This window comes from Anser brachyrhynchus, assembly GCF_964034855.1.
Source record: "Anser brachyrhynchus genome assembly, chromosome: 1".
Taxonomy (NCBI): domain Eukaryota; kingdom Metazoa; phylum Chordata; class Aves; order Anseriformes; family Anatidae; genus Anser; species Anser brachyrhynchus.
Window position 1 is genome coordinate 72,947,278 of NC_137694.1, and position 21,369 is coordinate 72,968,646.

The window sequence follows — 21,369 nt, forward strand, 5'->3', positions numbered from 1 at the left end:
TTTTGGCTTCAGAACAGAATTAAACTACTTGCAGAGAAAAAAAAAATGTAAAAATGCTTCAGAAAGAGATGACTGCAAAATGATGGGGATAGTGTGGAAACTTGCAACTGACAGCTTCTACTGGTATGACAGATGACAGAAAATAGAATGAAATATCAAGAATCCTAATTGTGGTAGACTTAGCACAGATGTTAGGGGACCGATCTCATCAATGATTGGTCCAACCACCAGGTATGGAGATGTTAATGAATGCAGGAATTGATAAACTGCAGAGGAAAAGCAAAACAACAGCAGAGTAGTGACAAGGCTGACAGACAAATACTGTGGGAGTAGCAAAAGTTTGTCTCCCCAGAGGGACAAAACACACATGCATATGCAACCCAGACAATGTCAAAACCAAGTTTCTGCTACAAGACTCCAATAGCATGGTGCCTTGGCTCTGCTTCAGGAAAGACCACCTCTAACAGCTGAAGACAGTTCAATGGCTAATTCGGTTCTTTGCCTCACTTACTGATACTGCCAACAAGGCTGCTGATTAGTACTAACTGTGATGGTGGTTTCTGTGATGTGGACAGATGCTTGCGAAAAGCTGGATGGAGACCACCAACTCTCTTCATATAGGCCACTAAACAGCCATCTGAGGGTAACCACTAGGTCGCTGGCAACTTGGGTTAGATTCAAACTAGTGACTTCGAGGTGAAAAGGCTCCATATTCAATTACCAGTCCCCTGAGTCATCCCATCCACCCTCTATAGTTATTTCAGAATGCTTTGGTAAGCAATATCTGAGGACATTACATGTGTTCAAAATGCTAAAAATACACATCTAAGAGGGAAGGGAAAAGATCAGATAACCCAAAAGTAAATTTTCCTTTATTTTGGTCAAAAAGAAATAAATAATTATCCTAATGATTTAGGATATCCCATCTATTATCCTAACACTCCCCACCCCTCCTCCCCCCCCATATGAAAGGGCTTTTTTCTCCCCCTTTGCTGCCCCAATTCATTTATTGCAAATATTATTAGAATACTAAGAAAAGAGAGAGTGTTTTGGGAAAAAAATATATATTTCTTTTACTTATTTTCTAAACAGTCAAATCAGCAGTAGAAAGAATGGAAATGTACTTGATGGTGGGGGGTGTGGGAAGGGATTAAAAAAAGCCCAGCACTAAAAACGACGACTCCCAGGGATTCTGCCTAGGGCTTCTCAAAATTGCAGACTTGTTTTAAGAGTGACAGTGCCCTCTGGTACCCCTGGGATATGGTATTTTCAATGCAACTCCAGAGTTCCAGCAATCTATTTTTGTCACCTATCCTGGGATCTGACAACTCTCACCAGGGGCTCAGTTAAACAAGCCTCCAGTTTTTAAACAAAGTGGATTTTAATTGAGAAACACCTGTGGTGAGAGAGCCCACTGGCATTATTAAAAAGCAAATTTATCACAGTGAATCATAGAGGCAGGGGGAGGGGGGTGAATAAGCAGGGAGGGGGTGTGGGAGGGATGTCCAAGCATACGTCATACCTGCAGCACAGTACCATTCCTTTCATAAAACTCCCTTGAAGAAATGTGTAGAATTTGACTGCACACCATGAAGAGTGTTTTTCCCAACAAGCTGTTCCCAGGGTGTTGAAAAGCTATCATTCATAAAAAATTATTGAGGGGGAAGGAGGTAGCAAAGGGGAGTTCAGAAGGCCAGGGATGCCAATGGAAACCACAGAATGAGACCCTCTGTAAAGCACACACCTGTTTATGGCCACCATAATAGCTTAACTAGAAAGCTTAAAGTTCCAAATTGCGAGGGGTAGGAGAAGGGGAGAAAGAGAGAAAACATAATGAAAGCTTGTTCTAACATCAAAATACACTTTAACCCATGGAGTGCAGACTGACAATGGATGGCTGCAATTTAGAAGAAAGCACTGACAATGCAAAATACACTTCAGACACATCTTGGTATCATTAGATAGACATGAGCTCAGGCCACAGATTGGAAGAAGCACCACTTTATAGAGTATGTGGCTAAAAAAAAAGAAGATCTTTAAATAATATTTAGTGTTGGCCTAGACAGCAGTTGACAATAGAGTAAGTTCCAAGGTCTGTCTAAATGCATTGGTAACTCCTGTGACAAAGATTTTACAAAGCAAGTAGAAGAGAGTGAAGCATCAGCCACCCTGCAAAGATTTGCACGATATGCAAATGTTTAGAATGACAAAGAATGTGCTGTAATTTTAATGACAGTGTTAGTGAAATCCCTTGGTCATTTGTAATAGCGTTATGCATGCACTCTGTCCTCAGTGAACAGTAAAAATGACGTACACAAGCTTGCTGGCCCAGGTGAGAAGACTTGACATTAAGAATGAGATTTTTCACAGGTATTAGTGAGTAAGTATGCTGGTTTCCAAAAAGCAGCTAGGCATTTTCATCCATTATTCCTTTATGAAGTGGTTTTGTTGTCATTTTTACCAAGAGTTCCCAAAACTTCTTGAGAAAACAAATCTCAGAGTGAATTGAGGGAAACCACAGGCAGAGTGAATAGACATATCTTGCACTGAGCAGGGTTTCAATCATTCTTCCTCTAAGCCTTTATCTCAGGTATTCTGAGCAAGGCTGGAAGGTGGCTTTTGATGCAGCGATCTTAGTCTTGTTCATAAATGAGCACTTCTGGCGGAACCCATCATGATGGGCCTAGAAAAAGCAGAACATGAGTTTTGCTGTAGGTCTTTGATGAGGAACATAGGGTAATAAAAGACAGTCGTATGTATGCCTCCCAGTTTCTTTTCACTAATGATGCTGTCCCCTTTTTCTTCCCCTTCTTGAGTGTGCACACATTACATTTTTTCTTTTGCCTTTTTCTTACGAACAAGCCTTCTGAACATTGCTTCTAATCAGAAATAGGGACAGTCCATGGTGTGCAGAAGATCCTTTTCACATGATTATTTCTCTGAACTTATGTTTGTTTCCACTCAAAAATGATAGGAAACTTTCAGGTTTAGTATAAATGTTATGAAAATCACCTGACATTTAAACAAGACCAAATTCAATGCAGTGTTTCTTACTAACGAAGCTTCAGTGATGTCTCTAAGACATACAAAGCAGTATTGGGTTTTGGTGTTTCTGAACTCAGATGTGATCAAGTATGCAGCAAAAAGAAGGTGGGGTTAATTTTAAATGCTCTTGATTTCCATGTCTTTACCTTCAGCTGCTTTTACCTTTCCTACAAAAGATGTGAAAAGATATAAATTCTGATTTAAATATTTTGTTTTCTATTTACATATTTTAAATAAGTAATTATTTTCTGAATTACATATGACTACTAGAGTAAGCTGTAAGGCTGCAAAAAACGCTGAGCCAGACAGCAGAATATCTTTGATTCTAATAAAGCAACAGAAAGACACAGGTAGCTAATCCTGTCCAAAATAAACTTGGTGTGAAAGTAGATATTGCTTTGATCTTAGACTGGAGAAGGAAGGATCTTCCTAAAGGCAGTTTTGGGTTACAAAAATCTGAAACTGTCAGAGTCTGGAAAGAATGATGCTAAATAATCATACTCCCTGGTTTGTTTTTACAAACAGAATGCTAATGCATTCCCAATCCTCTAGTAGTCCTCTCTTGGTTTTGAACTACCAGAACTACTCCCTTTCTCACCCTGTAGGGTCCACTTTTATTTGTTGCTGCAATCTCCAGTTTGAGTGGTTCCTTACTCCATGTTAGATGGACATCAGCAGGCAGCCCACAGAAAAGTGCAGAGAAGCTCTCAGTTTTTGATTTCTTTTGCCAGCAACACGCTAGTCAGGAGCAATAGCTGTTGAAAATGGCCATGACTGGAACAAAGACAATGCAAAAGCAAATTCAGCAAACAGTGGCTTGGCCCTCCCAAGTCTCCATTGGGAATGCATGAACTAAGGTTTTCCAAAGCTTACAACGTGGACAAATTTGAACTGGATTATGACAGAAGGAAAATACATAGCCATCATTTATATGAGGAATAGTTAAGTCTTTTAAAAATTTACTTTAAGGATACTATTAACATATGCCAAAAAAAAAAAAAAAAAAAAAGCATTAGCTTCTCATTTTCATAAATTACTGCATCTTATCAGAAATCACCATAAGAGAAAGTTCCTGTAAAGAAACTAATTAACCCTGAAGAGGCATGGAAAATTTCCACTTGAAAGGTTACAATTTCACCAAGCTACAAGCAACTGGAAATGGATCTCAACATGGAAAACATTATTTAACCCTAAAGAGGGACACTGCTAACAGGTCTGCCCATAAACAGCAATCACGACCTAAATATCTTCCACATGTAACTGAATAAGAAACACTCGTTTTGGGGTATACTGTAAGAACAGTGCACAAACACTTTTATCCAGCTGTGACTTCAACATACTGCAAAGCATCCCAGAAGGAAATCAGGAGAATGGAGGCAATCCACCTAACAAAATTGCTTCTTTCCTTAATGATGCCGGTGACTTGTCCGTCTCCGCACCCAAGCAGCAAGGCACAAGGGTCCAGCACCTTGGACAGCTCTGCCGGGCCTCCACGTGAGCGAGGCATGGAGGCCTCGGAGGCTTCGCCCACCACTGCACTTCTGGGCCTCCCCTTGGCTGGCCCAGCAGCTCTCCAATACCAAAATGGTGCACACTGCAGAAGGAAACCATAGTGATTTTAAGGAGGAAGCCTAAAGGGAAGGGAAAATGGCTTCTTTTGCATTACTTCACAATTTCTCACCCCTCTCTGCTCCCAACATTTACTATGAAGAAGTTTATTTACCGTACTGTAAGAAGACAGCAAATTCTAAGTCAATATAAAACAGTGATGCAGATAAGGCTAGGTACAAAGAAACGTTTAAAATAGTTTTAGGTACAGCCTCATATTTAGATTGCTTTTATTTGGAAATAAAGGGGAGAATTTTTGGAGTCTTACTACCCAAACACTTATATCAACTTCAAAAGATATATCAAACTTCAAAAAAAATCAATTGTTAAATAAAGATTGTGACAATGGCACTAAGCGCCAGGGATTATTTTTTGTTCGTTGCATTTACAAAAGTTTTACAAGTACTTTAGGTAAAACAAACACAACTTACTAGAAGGAGTAAAAATTCAGAACTCTGCAAACTTTTAAACTTATTTCTCGCAACTGATAAGAAAGCTTTTTAAAAAGCTCATGATGAAAAACTAACTCCTTATTTGCTTTTAATAAAAAAATGGACCTTAAAAAAAAAGATCTGATCACTACTGTTTGGAAGCACTCGAAAGCAATAAGATGGTCACAAGACTTGATCTAACTGTTCTGCCCCTTTACAAACTCAATAAAGCTTGCTTTTTATGACTGATTGCTGTGCTGTATTAATCCTCTAGCATATAAAACAAGCCTATTGGAGACTTGGACTCCACTGGGGGAGGACAGGGAAGCTGTTGTGTTCTGAGAATTAATCCATCTAGGAAAATCAAAAGCCAGCCACTCACAATACAGTAATCAGCATGTTCTCTACTGTGAAAGCCCTACATTTCCCATTTAGAAAACACAACTATTACTGCATTATACACTGAAACACACAAAACCCTTTTAGTTATTTGTGTTTGTTATTATTTGGTTTATATTTATGGGTTTGTGTGTATTCCTTTGGTGGGTGCACAACCATCAAGTTAAAAAAAAAAAGTTCCCTATTGCTTAAAAGGAAAAAGGGACTCCCACCGCTTTTTACACAACCCAAGTTCTTTCTGGATTTGCTTTGTGAACAGGATTTTAACTCTTTATTACCCTAAGTAAAAGGAAATTCTTTGCATTTTTTCCTTCACATATGAAGTTCATTTTTTGTTCAGGATAATTACTTTTTCTCACTTTGTTAAATTATCTAACATGAGTTTCCTAACTAGCATTGCTAAAATAAATGTGCCTGAGGTTTTATCATTCCTCAATTGAAATCTGCTTCACTTTATTCTAGGTACTATTATATTTGATGCTCCTTTGTTAATAAAAGCTTCATTCTTTCCTTTTAGAGTTGAAAGATGTAGCCTTCCAAATAAAAAAAGTGTGTTTTTATAGTAAATTTTTGGGAGGGGTTATTTAGGTGCTAGAACTATGAATTTTCAATTGTGCTGTGAAGATGAAAATTAAAAACAAAGGAACAAACAAAAAACAGAAAACCGTCTGTAAATATTATGTAACATAGTAATTTAACTGTTAAATTAATTCTGGCCTAACTATAAGAATTAAGGCTTAGGAAAATCATTCAGAAACCACAATCTTATAGAGCACATGCTCAGGAAGAAACAAAACCATATCTTTTTCCATTCAGGTAGCAAAAAAACACCTGTATAAGAAATGACTTTATAAAGTTGGCATTTAAACACAACCATTTTAAACATCCTCTGAAATGTTCTTGTCAAATTATTAAAAAAAAAAAGTGTTTTCTAAAACAATACTTTTCTCCATTTCTTTTTAATTAGGTTGTCACTAAAAGCAACAAAACTTAAGAGTCTTTATTCCTATTGCCATCATCCCTTTATACACATTCTTTACTTAATAAAAGGCTAAAGAATTAGCAGTTTTGTATCATTGCCTTGAAAACCAGAAGGTAAAATCCCCCTAGATCAATTCCATTCCCATCTGGTCAGCATGGTAGATACTAAAGCCTTATGACTAAACTGAGAAGATCTTAGTAGTCTGGCTACACTCCTAATCATTACTATACATTTCTTATAGTTCAAGGTACTACATACTTTTTCCAGTTTTGAAGTCAAAAATGGGATTTGAGGAGCTGATGCACATGGCTCAGTGTCTGTTACACATAGTTTAAGGACACAAACTTGTTTTTCCAGTGAGAGTGGGATTAAATGACAACAACATGAACAATTTAACTTTTCTGGGACCTTTCTGCTAGACAGAATTGAGGAAAACCAAATGACAGCAATGGCAAAGATCTAGAAACATTAATCTGCAATTCTTGTTTGGTTTATACATGGAGGCTTACATTTCTTGACTGCCAGGACAAGGTATGGCACACACAGAGTTAACCTTGACCCCCCCCCCCGCACCCCACCCCAGACCTCCTCCCCTTTCTCAGCCCCCCTTCTCCCACCCATCTCATTCATGCCACATTCCACAGTGGCAGGGTCCAACAACAATATAGGAGGGTACCCAAAATGAAGAGGCAGGGCTTTCCATTCTTCTGCCTCTCTTGAATTAATTAACTGGAAATGAGTTTTGTCAATGTTTTGGAAAGGCAGAGGGGTGAAAAGAAACTGCTAGAATTAATCACAGTGAGAAACTACCTCTTCAGCAGTCTGCCAGAGTTCAGAAAACCCATGAGAAGTGCAAAATAAAAGGAAAGTGGGCTGACTTACCATCCAAAGGAACAAATAAAATTCAAACAAACACCGAAGTCTCCAAAACAGAGACATGCCCCAGTGCAAAGGAATGTAGCATCTGTTGCTGCAACAGCTACAGCCTTGTTTTTAATATACTTGTCATGAAGACTGAAAGGTACCAAGGTAAAAAGACATTTTACTAACAATTTAAATTGCTGAAGGCATGTTGTTTAATTCACTAAATATTTACGTACATCCAGTGTTCCACTGTTCTTTATATAATATAGGTATTTAAGCACCATGGTAGAAGACAAGCAACTTTCATTGTTTTGCCCTGATTCAGCACAGATCTTTTAAACACAGAAGGCAAATTGCAAGGCAGATATTTTTGATATGTTTTTAATGATAGTTATCTTCAGGTTCATGGAAATTGTAACAACTCAATATCGCATGCATGACATCTCTCTACTAATGAAATGAGAAAGTAATGAAATTTCAATCATCTGAAAAGAAGGATTTTTTCCATAAATTCATTTACATTTCTTGACTACCAGGACGAGGTATGACATGTATTTAGAAAAAAATGTACTATGCTGTATACTGTAAATTACTATACTGTAAAAATGCACTATGTATTTAGAAAAAGCGTAAGTGTCCTTTTGTTTACAATAGTGAGGGAGAACAGTTGTTTGGTGATTTCTCTGAGAATGAACAGAATGCATCCAACTGACTGGAAATAAAACTGAAGAAGCCTTGATTGTTTCAGCAGGAAAAATATTTCAAATGAGAAATCTTTTAATGATTCGACTGTTCTTAATTTTTTGTTCACAAAGGCTTTTTTCTGACAGATCTCAGAAGTAACTTATCATCTTGTTTCTCTATCTCTAAACCCATATGCTCAAGGACTGAATTGTCGGCCAATCCTTTCTCCTCCATCCGTGCAATAAGCTCTTGGTTTCTCTCATTTTGTTCAGTGAGATTTCGGATAGCATATACTGCCCACTGGTTCACAACTGTTGCACAAAGTTAAGGATCATTTTTTTGTGTGTTTGTTTGTTTTTCTTTCTTTTCTTGTAAAGATGAAACAATGATTTATTAACATTTCCCCCCAATCCATCAAGCCCAGAAAAACAGTAGAAATCTAGTGTTTGAAAAAGACACATACAGATTATGATTCTGAACTTGCAAATACTTGCATATGAGATAATTTAAGCTTAAATGAGGTATATCCATTAACTTCAGGCAAATTTACTAGGTTTTACCTTGAATAAAAAACACACACACAAACACACAAAAACAAACACATGAACTGCAGGAATTGAAAGGACATTTTTTAAAAACAGAATTATAGTTAATTGAAATGTTCTAATGATCTTCCTAGCATTATTAAAAACAAACAAACAAACAAACAAAAAATCATTGTACTTACAGTCCTAACACCTCTACACTGCACATTCAAGAACTGGCATAATAAGCTGTAAGTCAGGTACAAGAAAGAGGACTACTTTCACCAAAAAATTTGAAATGTGGGAAAAGAGAAATACATGTTAACAACTGAAAATAGCACAAATAATGTGGGAGACCCTTAAAAAATATTAACCTCTAATACTATCTATGCCCAGTTCTTTGCGCCTGGGTACTTCTACAAACTCGCCAACAGAAAAGACACTATGATCACCAGCAGGTAGCTCCTACTCACGTTTAAATGGGCACAAGCTGCAACTTATTCACTTTCTAAGGTGGTCCCTTGAGGCCAGGATTGAGGCACATGTCAGGGCCATAGACAAAGGATTTAAATTCCCAGGATTATCAGTCAGGCATCTTCCAAGTGAACTACAGTGTTCATTTTATGAAGTGTCAAAGATGTTAGCTCCAATTCTGCAGCTGAAAAGCTATGTGATGATATAATCTTTCCCAAGTTACCCATATGGGAGGCAAGCCATTCTGAATCACATGAAAGTGGTTTGCCTGCAGGGCACCAATTATTTACTACATGTAGCTTCACATCCAGTAGAAGAATATGCTTAATTTACTCATCTCCTTGACGTCTTTTGGGTCGGACAGTGTCTAAGCACAGAGATGAGATAGTGCTCTTACAGGCATTTGCCAGGGGGTGACTGGAGGGGAAAACTCAACGGGGGAAGATGGGAACTTCAGACAAACGAATAAAATGCATGAACTGGACTTTCTTACACAATCTATCATAACAGCATTTGGAAAATCCAGCACCACTGCACACGTTCTTACAGTAGCAGTCTTATTACTTTGTAAGTGTACCTTACACTGACTGCTGTGCCTACCTTGCTCCCATCTCCAACTGCCCCTTAGGTTTACACTCATTCCGCAAAGGCAGTCTGTCATGATAGGCTGTTTAATGCAACAAGCAATGTGAATGAACATCAGCATGTGACAGGAGCAGCTTTCTTAACATGAGACCTTATCCAGCCTTCACAACCTTAATTTTAAGACAGGAAATGACACAAAAGAATAAGGAAGACAAAAAATAAATAAATAAAATATGAGACATAAGCTAACCACAGCGCTACTTAGATGCCAAAAGAGAATAGAGAAAGGACTGAAATAAAAAGCGTATATGGAATCCTCAACAGAGAGAAAGGTTTAAATGAAGAGTAGCTTGGCCAAATGTCACAGGAAACACACATGCTAGGGAAAAATTCTGTATTGCCGTGAATCTGTGAAACAGCCCATTACCTTTTAATAGTAGTTTACATTTATTTTCACATTCAAGCAGCCCAGAATTGGAAATCAAAAGTGGTAAAGGAGTAACAACCGCAGGGCTTTTTTCTGACAGTTTTTCAGACCATCAGGAAACATGCTGCACATCTCCACCATTAAAAAATATATATATATATATACTTGCATAAGCAGGATCCAGATGGGATAGTGACAGAGTAGAGAAATTAGGAAAAAAAAAATCACATCAAGCCCAAATAGATGAACATGATAGAGAGAGTATCAATGTATTGTCTTCTGTCCATGCATCACTACTATGGGTTAGATGAAAAGAAAAGTGCCAAAATACATATATGTTATAAGTTGAATACTTCTACTAAAGATTACATTTGAGTATATAAACCAACAATAAAATATCAAAAAAAAAAAAAAAAAACAGAAGCAGAATCTCATTCAACAGCCCCAAAGGTAAGAATGAATTTCGGAACGCTAAAGTATACCAGATGATGAATGCAGATGAACAAGCAGAGGTGGAAGAAGGCTGATACTAGCAGGTCTTCCCTGGGTCTTGTTTAGGGCATTTCACAAGTGCCAGAAAGTAACATGAAGGTCTCCCAGCGAGCTGTGAGAAACATGCTATCACCCTCCTTGGCTCTGCTCCTGGGATGAGGTGCAGATTTCTCCCATGTTTCTAAAACACAACACTGAACTCCACTTGCATAAGAGAACACTTCCCTTAATAAAACTAATAATAATTTAAAAAGCAATTTTAAAACAGTGACAGTTTTCAATAATGCAAAGAGTCACACAGGAAAAAAAAAATACTTTTTTTTTTGTATTGGCCTTGGGAATAATCCTGTTTCCATCATCTTTATGTTCTTCAACACAAAAACACTGCTAAAACGCACAGCAAATGATGTTCTCCTATTATCATATCCATTCATGCCTACATAATATCTAAGACATCCCCATTATCTTATGAACTCTATCATCATTATGGTATTTATCATTATTGACTACTGTAGCTGAAGCTGCAAAATGTTTTCAATAACGTTTTCACTCATTCAAAAACTCTTTTCTGCATGTAGGTTTTCCATTGCAAATTCAATCATGAATATGCATGATTTCCCTTGTTCACATGCTGTGTGAGGCTAAGACCTTTGGATGGCTGTGTGCAGACCTAGACAGACTTAAGTGTCAGCAGAGATTAAAGCTAGTCGCCAGCTAATATTCACATTACCCTCTTGCTCCTCTCCAAAGATAGAGACACAGAAAGAAAATTAAACATATTCTAGAGTCTCTAATCCTACCAACACTTTAAGCACTTTATTGTATGCTCAGCTTTAGAAAGAGAGCTTCTAAAGTTTCCATAGTTACTACAAATAAGAGCATGAGCCTGTTTGTTGTGAAACTGCATAAAGGAAAAGAACTGCAGCAAGCACAGTAGATCTCACTGTATAGCACTGTCCAGATTTCTCCAGCAGTATATACTGCAATGTCAAATTAATTAATATTATAGACAAGGAAGTGAAAATTACATCTCTCTGTCACAGTGGAGAGGGCATACAGAAGAAGTTAAAATTTTCATTTCATTTTACAGGAGCTTCACTACTGGACTACTTGTGTTTAGGTAATGAAAGTAAACATTTGTATACATTTATAGCAACTCTTTTCCAAAACCATTCTGTACTGTATGCTATGGGATTCTTAAGTTATTTATACTTATACAAACAATAATAAAACTGAACCAACTTGCTCTGTGTTCCATACTCATGTAAGAAATTTTCAAATAGCAATTTAAAGTTAATCATCTAAACTGCTCTGGGTCATTACTTCAATTGGCAGGGAGGAGGCATATAGGGGGAAAGGAAAGGTGGTGTCTGTCCTAAAGGATGAAAAATGTTGCTATGTGGAACCAGCAAACTATGAAAAACTAAACCCCTTGAATTCTGTAGAAGTTTTGCCATTGACTGCAAAGAGAACTTCTCACAATTCTGTTGTTTCTTTTCTTATGGATTCTGCTACAACAGGTTGCCAGAATCAATGCTAGCAATAGCATAGCTACTAATTCAGGAGTTTAATGCTACATGAAAGTACAATTGCCTGCTGTCAGGAGTCACTAACGAACACCCTATTGAGACGAATTACTAGAAGGAGGACTTATAAAACATTTCCCAAGGAGAGTATTCCAGCTCTTCATTCTCATATCAGGTGCCCCAATTTGGACAAAATGTTATTGGTAAGACTATTGCATCCATCACCTCTATGAAATATTCTATAAAAAAATTTGGATTCTACAGATGAAAAATAGTGGACATAATTATTAATGAGGCTTGAATCTGACTAGGTAAATACACAAGAATGCCTAAGTAATGTTGAAAGTACACTGCTTGAAAAAGGCAAGTGGCCAGTTTTCAAGCAAGTTTAGGATTATCATTAACTAATATAGGCTACTGAAGGGTATGGCAAGACTGATATACATATGTTGCTATTCTTAAGTCCCCTTCATATTTATTATTTCTAAATATAACATCCTTGGTGAAGAGTTTGATATACTACATAGTTTATATACACACACACACATATATATATATATTTGGTCTGTTTGTTTCAGTTTGACAGTTTCCTGAACTACATTAGACTTTCTGTAACTAAATGATTACTTAGGAAACTATCTTCCATAAGAGTCAATTTTCTGCATTTAAAAAAAAAAAAAAAAAAAGGATATTCTTTGTGTGATTCTATTACCTCATTTAAATCAGATTTTGGACTATTTAAACATTAACTTCATTTAAACCAAATATAGGAAGAGATACAAAACCTTAATAAGGCAGACAACCCACGCAGTTTGGAACTGCAAGAGCTAGAGCTGTCCTTCTTCTCTAAGAGCTTTTCTGGAACAGGTCTATAGGACTAGAAATCAGAGATAATGAAAATACAGTCCTTGCTAACTATATTGCTTTCCTGTCTTCAACACACAATCCAATTCTCACTGAATGTTCTACAGACAAGAATGAAATACTAAAGCATCACAGTAAAAGAATCACTTCCACTTACAGGCCTGACTGGACTACACTGAAATGAAATAAATGATCTTTTCAAGAATTTCAAGTCCTTTTAAGTACTTTTGTATCACAGCAACTTGAAGACAATTCTTCTCACTATTTAAAGAGGTCTATAAACAGTGACTGGCACTGTTAATCACAATTCAGATCAATGTGCCGTGGTTGACCACACATAGTAGACAGTCAGGATTTTGGTCCCTCACTTAACAGCCAAATTGCTTACAGAGTGCTACAAGTTTATTTCTATTGGTGATTTTAGTAGTTTTATGCTGTCCTAGAAGCTGTATAAGTTGACAGAAATTCCTTAAAACTGTTCCTTTACTTTTACAGACCTTTTACTTCTGTTTAAGACATTATCAGAAAAAGCAATCACAGAAAACAAAGATCTAAGAGTACCATCTCAATGTATTTACTTATTTTGAAGAAGTATTTCATATTTTTAGAATGTATGCTTGGGAATCCATTTATTCCTGACATTACATTATCAGCATCAGAAAAATTCAGGAATTCAGCCTAGCAAACTTGAAATTCTCTGCCTAGAATTTACAATAAAGAGGCCTTAAATATTTTGGTTTCCTGTAGTTTTACTTAGCAGATTCCATAGCAGTTAACATCATCTATGATTGCAGTTGCCACATTCTGGATTTAAAAGCTGGAAACAGGCAATGTGCTATCGTCCAGAAATGTCCTTCCCTCCCCTGCTGGACCTGGTTCTTGCAGAGAAAACACAGTACAGCCCATGTTATATAAGCGCCTCCGAGGTGGAGAGACGCTGGAAGAGGCATTTATTCCTTATCACATTTTCTAAGGATAAGTTTTGCAGCACCGGAGAACCGAGAGCAGAGGTTCACTTCTACTGCAACTCTCACCTGCTTTAAGAGATCAGTAGGAGGGTTGGACCATCCATCTCCAAATTAGCTTCAATCTCCACCACTATGTGGCAGCAAAGCTTCACTGGAAATGCACGAATAAGGTACCTGCAACCAGCCCTTCTTACTCCTCCTAGCTACCTTTATTTACATCAGTGTCCAAACGTCCTACCTATTAGCTGTTTCTTAAAGCCTACCATATGGTATACAGGTTCCTTTAAAATGGGATTGATGTATGACAACAGAAAGGCGTGTTATATCTCATATATAACTTCAACTGAAAGTTAATCTGTCTAAACATCTACAGCCAACAAATATACTTTAAGACCAAAATGGACAATTACAACTATTTTGTCCAATGCATCTGCTTTGAATACAGACCACTGAAATATAAGTCACTCTTGAAATCAAGTCAATCAGTTTTGTTTTATGTACAAGATATTTTTGTGCCATTTTCTGAAACATATCTAATCTTGACCAGGAGATTTCACTGTGTCCCTGAATAAATTATTCCAGTGGGTAAATATTTTCATTCATTATAGCCTGAGATTTTTTTTTTTTTAGTTTACATTTATTTAAAATTGTTTCCAAACACTGATTTCTATTCTAGATCTAAAAAAAATAAAAATAAAAATAAAAATCACAGATCCTGATCAAAGCACTTGGTAAGGATCTTTTGAGAAACTGAGGAAGATACACCAAGCTTTGCAAAATTCTTGCACCTCTTCCTTACATTTGTATTTTTCAGTGTTCCCTCTGAAGCACATTATGCTCAAATTTGCTAATTGGCTGATTACAGACGAAACATGACTTGTCAACCCCTTTTGGCTTTTCTCTCAGTAATTCCAATACAGTGAAAAACAAAGCCAGACAACATCCAGCTACCCTTTCACGCCTAGCTACGTTCCAGCAAATAAGAGTCCTAGCTCTTCATTTGGAAATACTTTTTCAGCACTGCTCAATTATGAGGCAGACAGACCCATGTCAGGATGCTCCTTACTTCCAAGACTTGCTTGTCTGCTTGGAACTACACACAGCACACATCAGTGATGTTCAGCTAAATAGGACCCAACGTTCACTAAATGGCTGTTTACTACTGCAGTAATTCGGGTTACTAAGCCATTCATATCTAGAGAAATTTTGGTTAACAGGTCACACCATTTATATACCCAGACATTTGATCCATACCCTATGTGCCTCCTTTCATTTTCTACAGGACTTAAAAAGAGAATACCAACACACCTTAGCATACTAAGAAATTAAACAATTTCTGTCAAGTACTATAGAGCTACTAAAACCATAGTACGTGTTTAGCTATGTCAGGCTATTTTTTATAATAATGTTTTATGCCAAAACTTAAAAAACTTCAAATAAAATAAAGCCATAACCTCTAGTTTGTTTTACTTTTTCCTGTACTCAGACTTGTAATACTAGCTTAAAACCATGAATATGACACATTCATTTTTACTGCTTAGGCTGCCAAATTTTTAAAAAATTATGACTTACATGTTTAATAGAAACCCATAATTTATGAGTAACTATAAATCATCTGTTTTAAAACAAAGAATCACACTCTTGATCAATTTCAAGCTAATGTGCTACAGTTACAATATTCTGTTCTTACAGACCCTTCTATTACACTAATCCCATTTTAAGAATTCATGACAACTAAACCTAAGTGCTAGTTATCTATAACAGAGAATTAGCAAACTGTTACATCAAAGAAAAAAAGCTTCAATTTGCTGTTACTTAACTGTTAAAATTGCCTCAGCTTACTTTCTTTTCCCAGGCACAGAAAAAAATATAAAATTCCATTAAGCTGAAACTCACATATCAAATTATTATTAAAACCTACCACAGGCATTGAGATGTAAAGCACTGAAGCACAGGGGGGTGGTAATTGTGTTCACAAACTGACTAAATATCAGGCAGACTATAGTAATTTCAACTTTCCTTGGACGTGTAAAGAAAAAAGCTCCACCTGCACAAATATATTCATGTGAATTTATATGCATTCACACACACAAACAAACAGCTTTTCTAAAACCCTTTTAAAATGGAAATCATAGAAGTCAAATAAAATTCTCAAAAATCTGGCACTAGACTGGAAAACACAACTTAGTTAATACCTAAGAGGTGATCAAGCTAATTCCAATTTATCACTCAGAAGGCTAAGGTAGATGATGAGATAAACTGACTTACAATTTGGATAGAAACTTTTTCTATTTATAAACTCTAGAAATTCGTCTACATATATAGATTCTGCAAGGATCTGTATGCTAACTCATCTGTCAGCATTGTACTCAAGCATTTTGTTCACTCAAGGTCTCTGAATAATGTATGTGGCATAATTCCCACCCCTGATGCTTTCAGTAATTTCAAATGTCACTTATAATCAAATCACAAACAATCAAAACAATGAAGGTAAGTGAAACTCCAATTCCAGTCTCATAGACACTAGATGATATTCAGTGTGCATCTAAAAATAACATCAGTCAAACAAATGGGTGTTTTGAAAGATGCAACTAAATCATAACCAAGTTTTTTCTCATGTTTTGCAAATAGCCATTAGCCACAATTGTATCTGCTATAATTTCAGGAAATGCTTGCATCTCCTTGAAGAAATCTCAAAACACAAACAAACAAGAACAAATAAACAGGATCAGTGGTATGGACTGCAAATATATCCTTAGTGAGACAGAAAGGAAAGGCTATATTTTGGAAATAGAAAGAACAAAGTCTAAGCAAAGATCTGGGATAGAGACGGAAAAAGATTTAAGGATCAGGAAGGAGCTACATATGACAATGCACCCACCAGCTGAAATTACAGATTGGTTTAATAACAATGGCAGAAAATGGAACAGCAGAAAAAAGTCAGAATAAAGATGTTATGCAGAGCATTGGCCGTATTACATCTGAATATTCCTTGGAGGTGTGCAAGAAACAATGTCAAGACGACAGACTGAAATATGATAAGGCGGTCATAGAAGGCAGTCCATTCTCAACAATATTTTTGAACCACTCCCAACTTTATTAAAAAACAAAACAAAACAAAACAAAAAAACTTTGGGTCTCAAATTTCTAGTGCTCTGTCGCAGCCCAGAGGGGAATTTTTCAAAAAGTCTACAGAAAAATCAATCAAACTGTTTGAGCTATAAAAGCAGTGAAATATTATATTTTCTCTGTTTCTTTTTTTTTTTTTTTTGGTGCTTCTGGTAACTAAAGATCCACTTTCTTTCAAGAATTCAAGGCTGTCATGGATTTAAATCCACCAAGAGAATTAGGACAGAGGACAAATATGACAATATTTGGCTTAGAAATAGAATTATTAACTTTAATTCCTTACATTTCCATGCATGAGTTGGTGCCTACAGAGATTATTCTTCTCAAGGGATTGCACATATTATAATGTAACATTTCAAAGAGCCTTCTTGCATTCTGTATACCTCTGTTAAACATCCTCCAGCTCTAAGAGGGATCCCGTACATCACACACATTTATTAATGAAGATAGATGTCATTTGCTGGAGCTGTGTAGAAGTAATACACTGAAGAATAGACTCTATATTTACATGTCCTCAAAACTGTTTTGGCATTTTATATATTCTCAAGAAAACCAATACAAACTTTCTTGTGAAATTTGAATTCAAGTATTTTTATTACCAATCATACCTCAAATTGAGGAATCAGCAACCTGAGATATGCCATTAGGAATTAAAACTTTGTTAAATGTCCAAACAAAATTAATCCATGAACAGTTTTGAAAGAAAAATATCTATAAATTAATTCTGAGAATTATTTTAGACATTTTCACCAGTGTGTGTTAGGCAACAACCCCAATGTGCTTGGCAATTACGAGCTAATTAAGACTTCACAATGTAGCATCACTTTGATTTACCAGGAAAGTACCCTAAAGTACACAGTGCTCTAAAGAACCTGATAAAATCATATTATATATGAAATGCAGCTAGAAATTTAATGCCAGAAGCCTAACTCCCAATGTTCTTTCCCAATCAAGAAGCTGTAAAAAGAGAGACAGAATTTTCGTTTCCCAGACAATCTTTTCGTGCAATGCACACTGCATGCTTCCTGTGGTCTAATTTAAAGGGGACTTTGCATTTGACAAAAAAATATATTTTATTCTTTGGCAACAGTGTGAATTACTGATCAAGCTAATAGATAGAGATGTAGAACATCTCACAAGAAAAACCTACATTTTTTGTCTCATTCTGAAGTAGGTAGATATCTTCTTGAAACAAAACAAAAATTTCAGAAGTGCTGTCCACGTCAGAATTTATATCTACCAAATATAATGCTTAAAACTGATGAAGCAGCTTTTTTCTTGGTTCTTCTGTCACCTTTAGGTGAGTTCTGATCAGAGTTTTCAACATACAGAAAAGACAAACAGCAGCTTAGGACATGGAAGCTACATTATCCAAACTCTTCAGACGTGAAGTCAATCTCAAGAGTAATCCAAAGTAGAATTAAATTACACAAAGGCCTCCTGTACCTCCTCAACAGGGACCATGGACTCAGATCCTGCCTCCTTATAATAGTCCCACCTTGGACACCCCATTCAATATCCTATAGAAAAATCCCGATTAGCATGGAATCCAAACCTCTCCAGTCCACCAACACCTCTGTAAGAACAAGACCAGCTACTCGCAATGAGTATAAAGACACCCTGATGCATAAGTGCCAGAAATCAGTATTGGTCGAAAGATGACCTTCAAAACTAAAACCAGAAGCTTTATTTGGGAATAGCTGTCTTTTTCCCTTTTCACCATGAGGAATAACAAGAAGGCTGAAGTCTTCTGGGAACCATTTTCAAAATGGGCCCACTACTGCTGCTGAAGAATCTGTTATTATACAACACTAAAGGATTCCCTAGTGAACCACACAGATCCCATTGGCTCCATTAGAATCAAAAAAAAAGTACAGCTATAAGGAATTCACGGTAACCTGAAGGAACAGGATTTGGTCTGTTGAATATGGTGAAAGAAATAAGCCCCTCTCAGAGATCATTCTTATTCGATAAATAACAATACTTGTACCTGTTCCAGCTTCTAGCCTGATCAGTTCACCTGAATGTAAGTGTAAGATACAAAGAAGAAGCTAAAGTTTGTGTATATGCCATCAATCAGAAATCCTCTACAACTTTCAGGGTTTTAAAGAAGAATTCTCAGCACATAGGAGTTGAATTGAATTTAATTTTCATTCTAGTTCCACCTATAGTAATTGGCTGCTACTGAGCTGCTATTTTATGTTGTCTTTGGCACTAGGAACCTCTAAATCCATGTCAACAAATTTTGGATCTTCACCTGTGCTGACAAGTCCCATTCTTAAATTGCCAACCTGTAGGTCCTCAGCCACTGCTGAGTCACTAGAAATTGAGTTGATACCTTTTTATTAGTGTCATAGTGACAATCAGCACTGGTTTACAGCAAATAAGATTCTAACAGTGCTCCGTGTCTAAGCATAAGGGCTACAGTAGCAGCAACCTGTGATAATGCAAAACTGCAGCCCTCTGCCAAAGAATAAACTTCTGTTTATCTCAGGTAGCCTTCAGATTTGTGCAGCAAAGCAGCTGTCAATGGGATGAGGAAATGGGCAGTTTCTTCCAAGTGGACAGAACTTCACAGGGCATGGAGAGAGTGATCATTACTGTTTTCAGCAGTACTCTAGTTCCTTTGAACTAACTGTATCCACTGAAATAATGTTATTTTATGTATGCTTATGAAAATAGAGTCAAACAGTTCACCTCAAATTGGTGAATGCACTGACAGTGCCTACAGCAAGTTTTCCAAAGAAAGGCAACCAGTACTGATGGAACATTATCCTGCTTTTTCTTGCCAACATAAAAGATTTCACATCTTCATGAAAATGCTCAACTATATCATAGTTTATTCTAAAAAGTCAACTTGCACTCATATTTTTGCTTTCCACTGGCTTCTATTCAGCTGTGAGGCTTTTTCACTCTATGTGGCCTGTTTTAGGTTGTACTCTGTAACTTAGGAATAAAATGTCTGTCAGTTCCCCCAAAAGTCTTTGCTGGCATCTCACAAAAACAAACTGCCATCGCTGTAGACCATAGCAACTTGATTTCTTCTAGCTTCAGCCAAAAGTTTCATGAACCACAATTATACTTGCTGTTGCCATCAAGTCAGAAGTATTTTCAATCTACCTCTTAGATGACTTTCAGACTGAATATAAACTTCAGACTGAAGCTTAGGCAAGGAGTATCTGAAAATTAACTTGTATTTTCTACACTGTCATCCATTATTCAGACTAAGGACTCTATGTATGGATATCCACAGCAACCACAGTTTTCCCTTTTACTAAAATTCTTATTGCTGAAAAATAAGCAGCTGGGTGTACTCATACATGCAAAAATGCACATGCACACATACTACACCATTTTTTTTTCTTCAAGTATGACTTCAGTTTTGACTAACAGAAAAAGATGCCTGATTAGGGATAACATAATACGGACACTTACATAAGGATAAGGTCTATTCCAATTCAATTCAGTCACAAAATCAATTTGAGAAATCAAATTGAGAAACCCACTATAAGAATCTCATAAATTTAAGATTGGTAAGCATCCTGAAAAATCAAGAATATTCCACTTTCAAAGCTGCATTTCACTTCTCATCTTCAAATTCTATCATTAACTAACAGGTATCACTTTGAGTGCCTATTTATTTATGATAAACTGAAAACTCTTCAATAATAAACCGGACAGTTTATTTGCAGTTTTTAATAAACACCGTTTTTGTATGATTAGAGTCAACAATGCTTTAATGCTTCGATCTGAATGGGCTGGCCTCCCGCCTTTTGTTTGTGGTAAGCAAGTGGTATCTGTGAAAGGTCAGAAAGGAAGCTAGAAGGAACAGTAAGAAATGAGGAAGAGGTCAAAGACAATGATGAAAAGAAGGGTTCTTGTCTGATACTACTGCCTATCAGAGATGAGGAAGATGGTGGCTCAGGAAACAGAACAGAAGACTTTTTATTCTAGATCACTTTTTCAGCCTAAGTAATCTGAAAAGCTGGATCTGGAATAAACTTTAACTGATATTACCCAGATAGGCATTTCAAATCCACTTTGCTCTTTAGCAGCAGGTTTTATTTATTTATTTGCAAACACAAGGCACATAAATAAAACCAGAATGCTCCCAACTTCGCAGATGTAGAGCAAGAAACTGAATTTTCAAAGAACCTATCCTTAATCTAAAGGTAAACAAGTAGTTTACTTGTCCAGAAACACCTTTTTCTTTCTTTTGAATACAGAAGGACAACTATGATTAGGATATGACAAATACAAGACAGAACATTTAAAGGGCACAGAAAAAGTTAAAGTGGCATTCAGCCTCCTTTGACGTTTAACTCTTCTGACCCCAAGGTCTATAACAAACCTTATCCCCCACATCT

The 21,369-nt window shown here is 36.6% G+C and overlaps 1 protein-coding gene across 8 annotated transcripts in view; it reads right to left on the minus strand.

The window, feature by feature from the left end:
- Nucleotides 1-7,696: 7,696 nt before the first annotated feature.
- ATXN10 (ataxin 10) overlaps nucleotides 7,697-21,369 on the minus strand; it is a 124,870-nt gene continuing 111,197 nt past the window's right edge. For all 8 annotated transcript variants that reach the window (XM_080576598.1, XM_080576601.1, XM_080576596.1 and 5 more), the window contains one exon: nucleotides 7,697-8,324. In XM_080576598.1, the coding sequence (XP_080432724.1) occupies nucleotides 8,137-8,324 (188 nt within the window). In that variant the 3' untranslated portion in view covers nucleotides 7,697-8,136. The remainder of the gene's footprint in view (nucleotides 8,325-21,369) is intronic.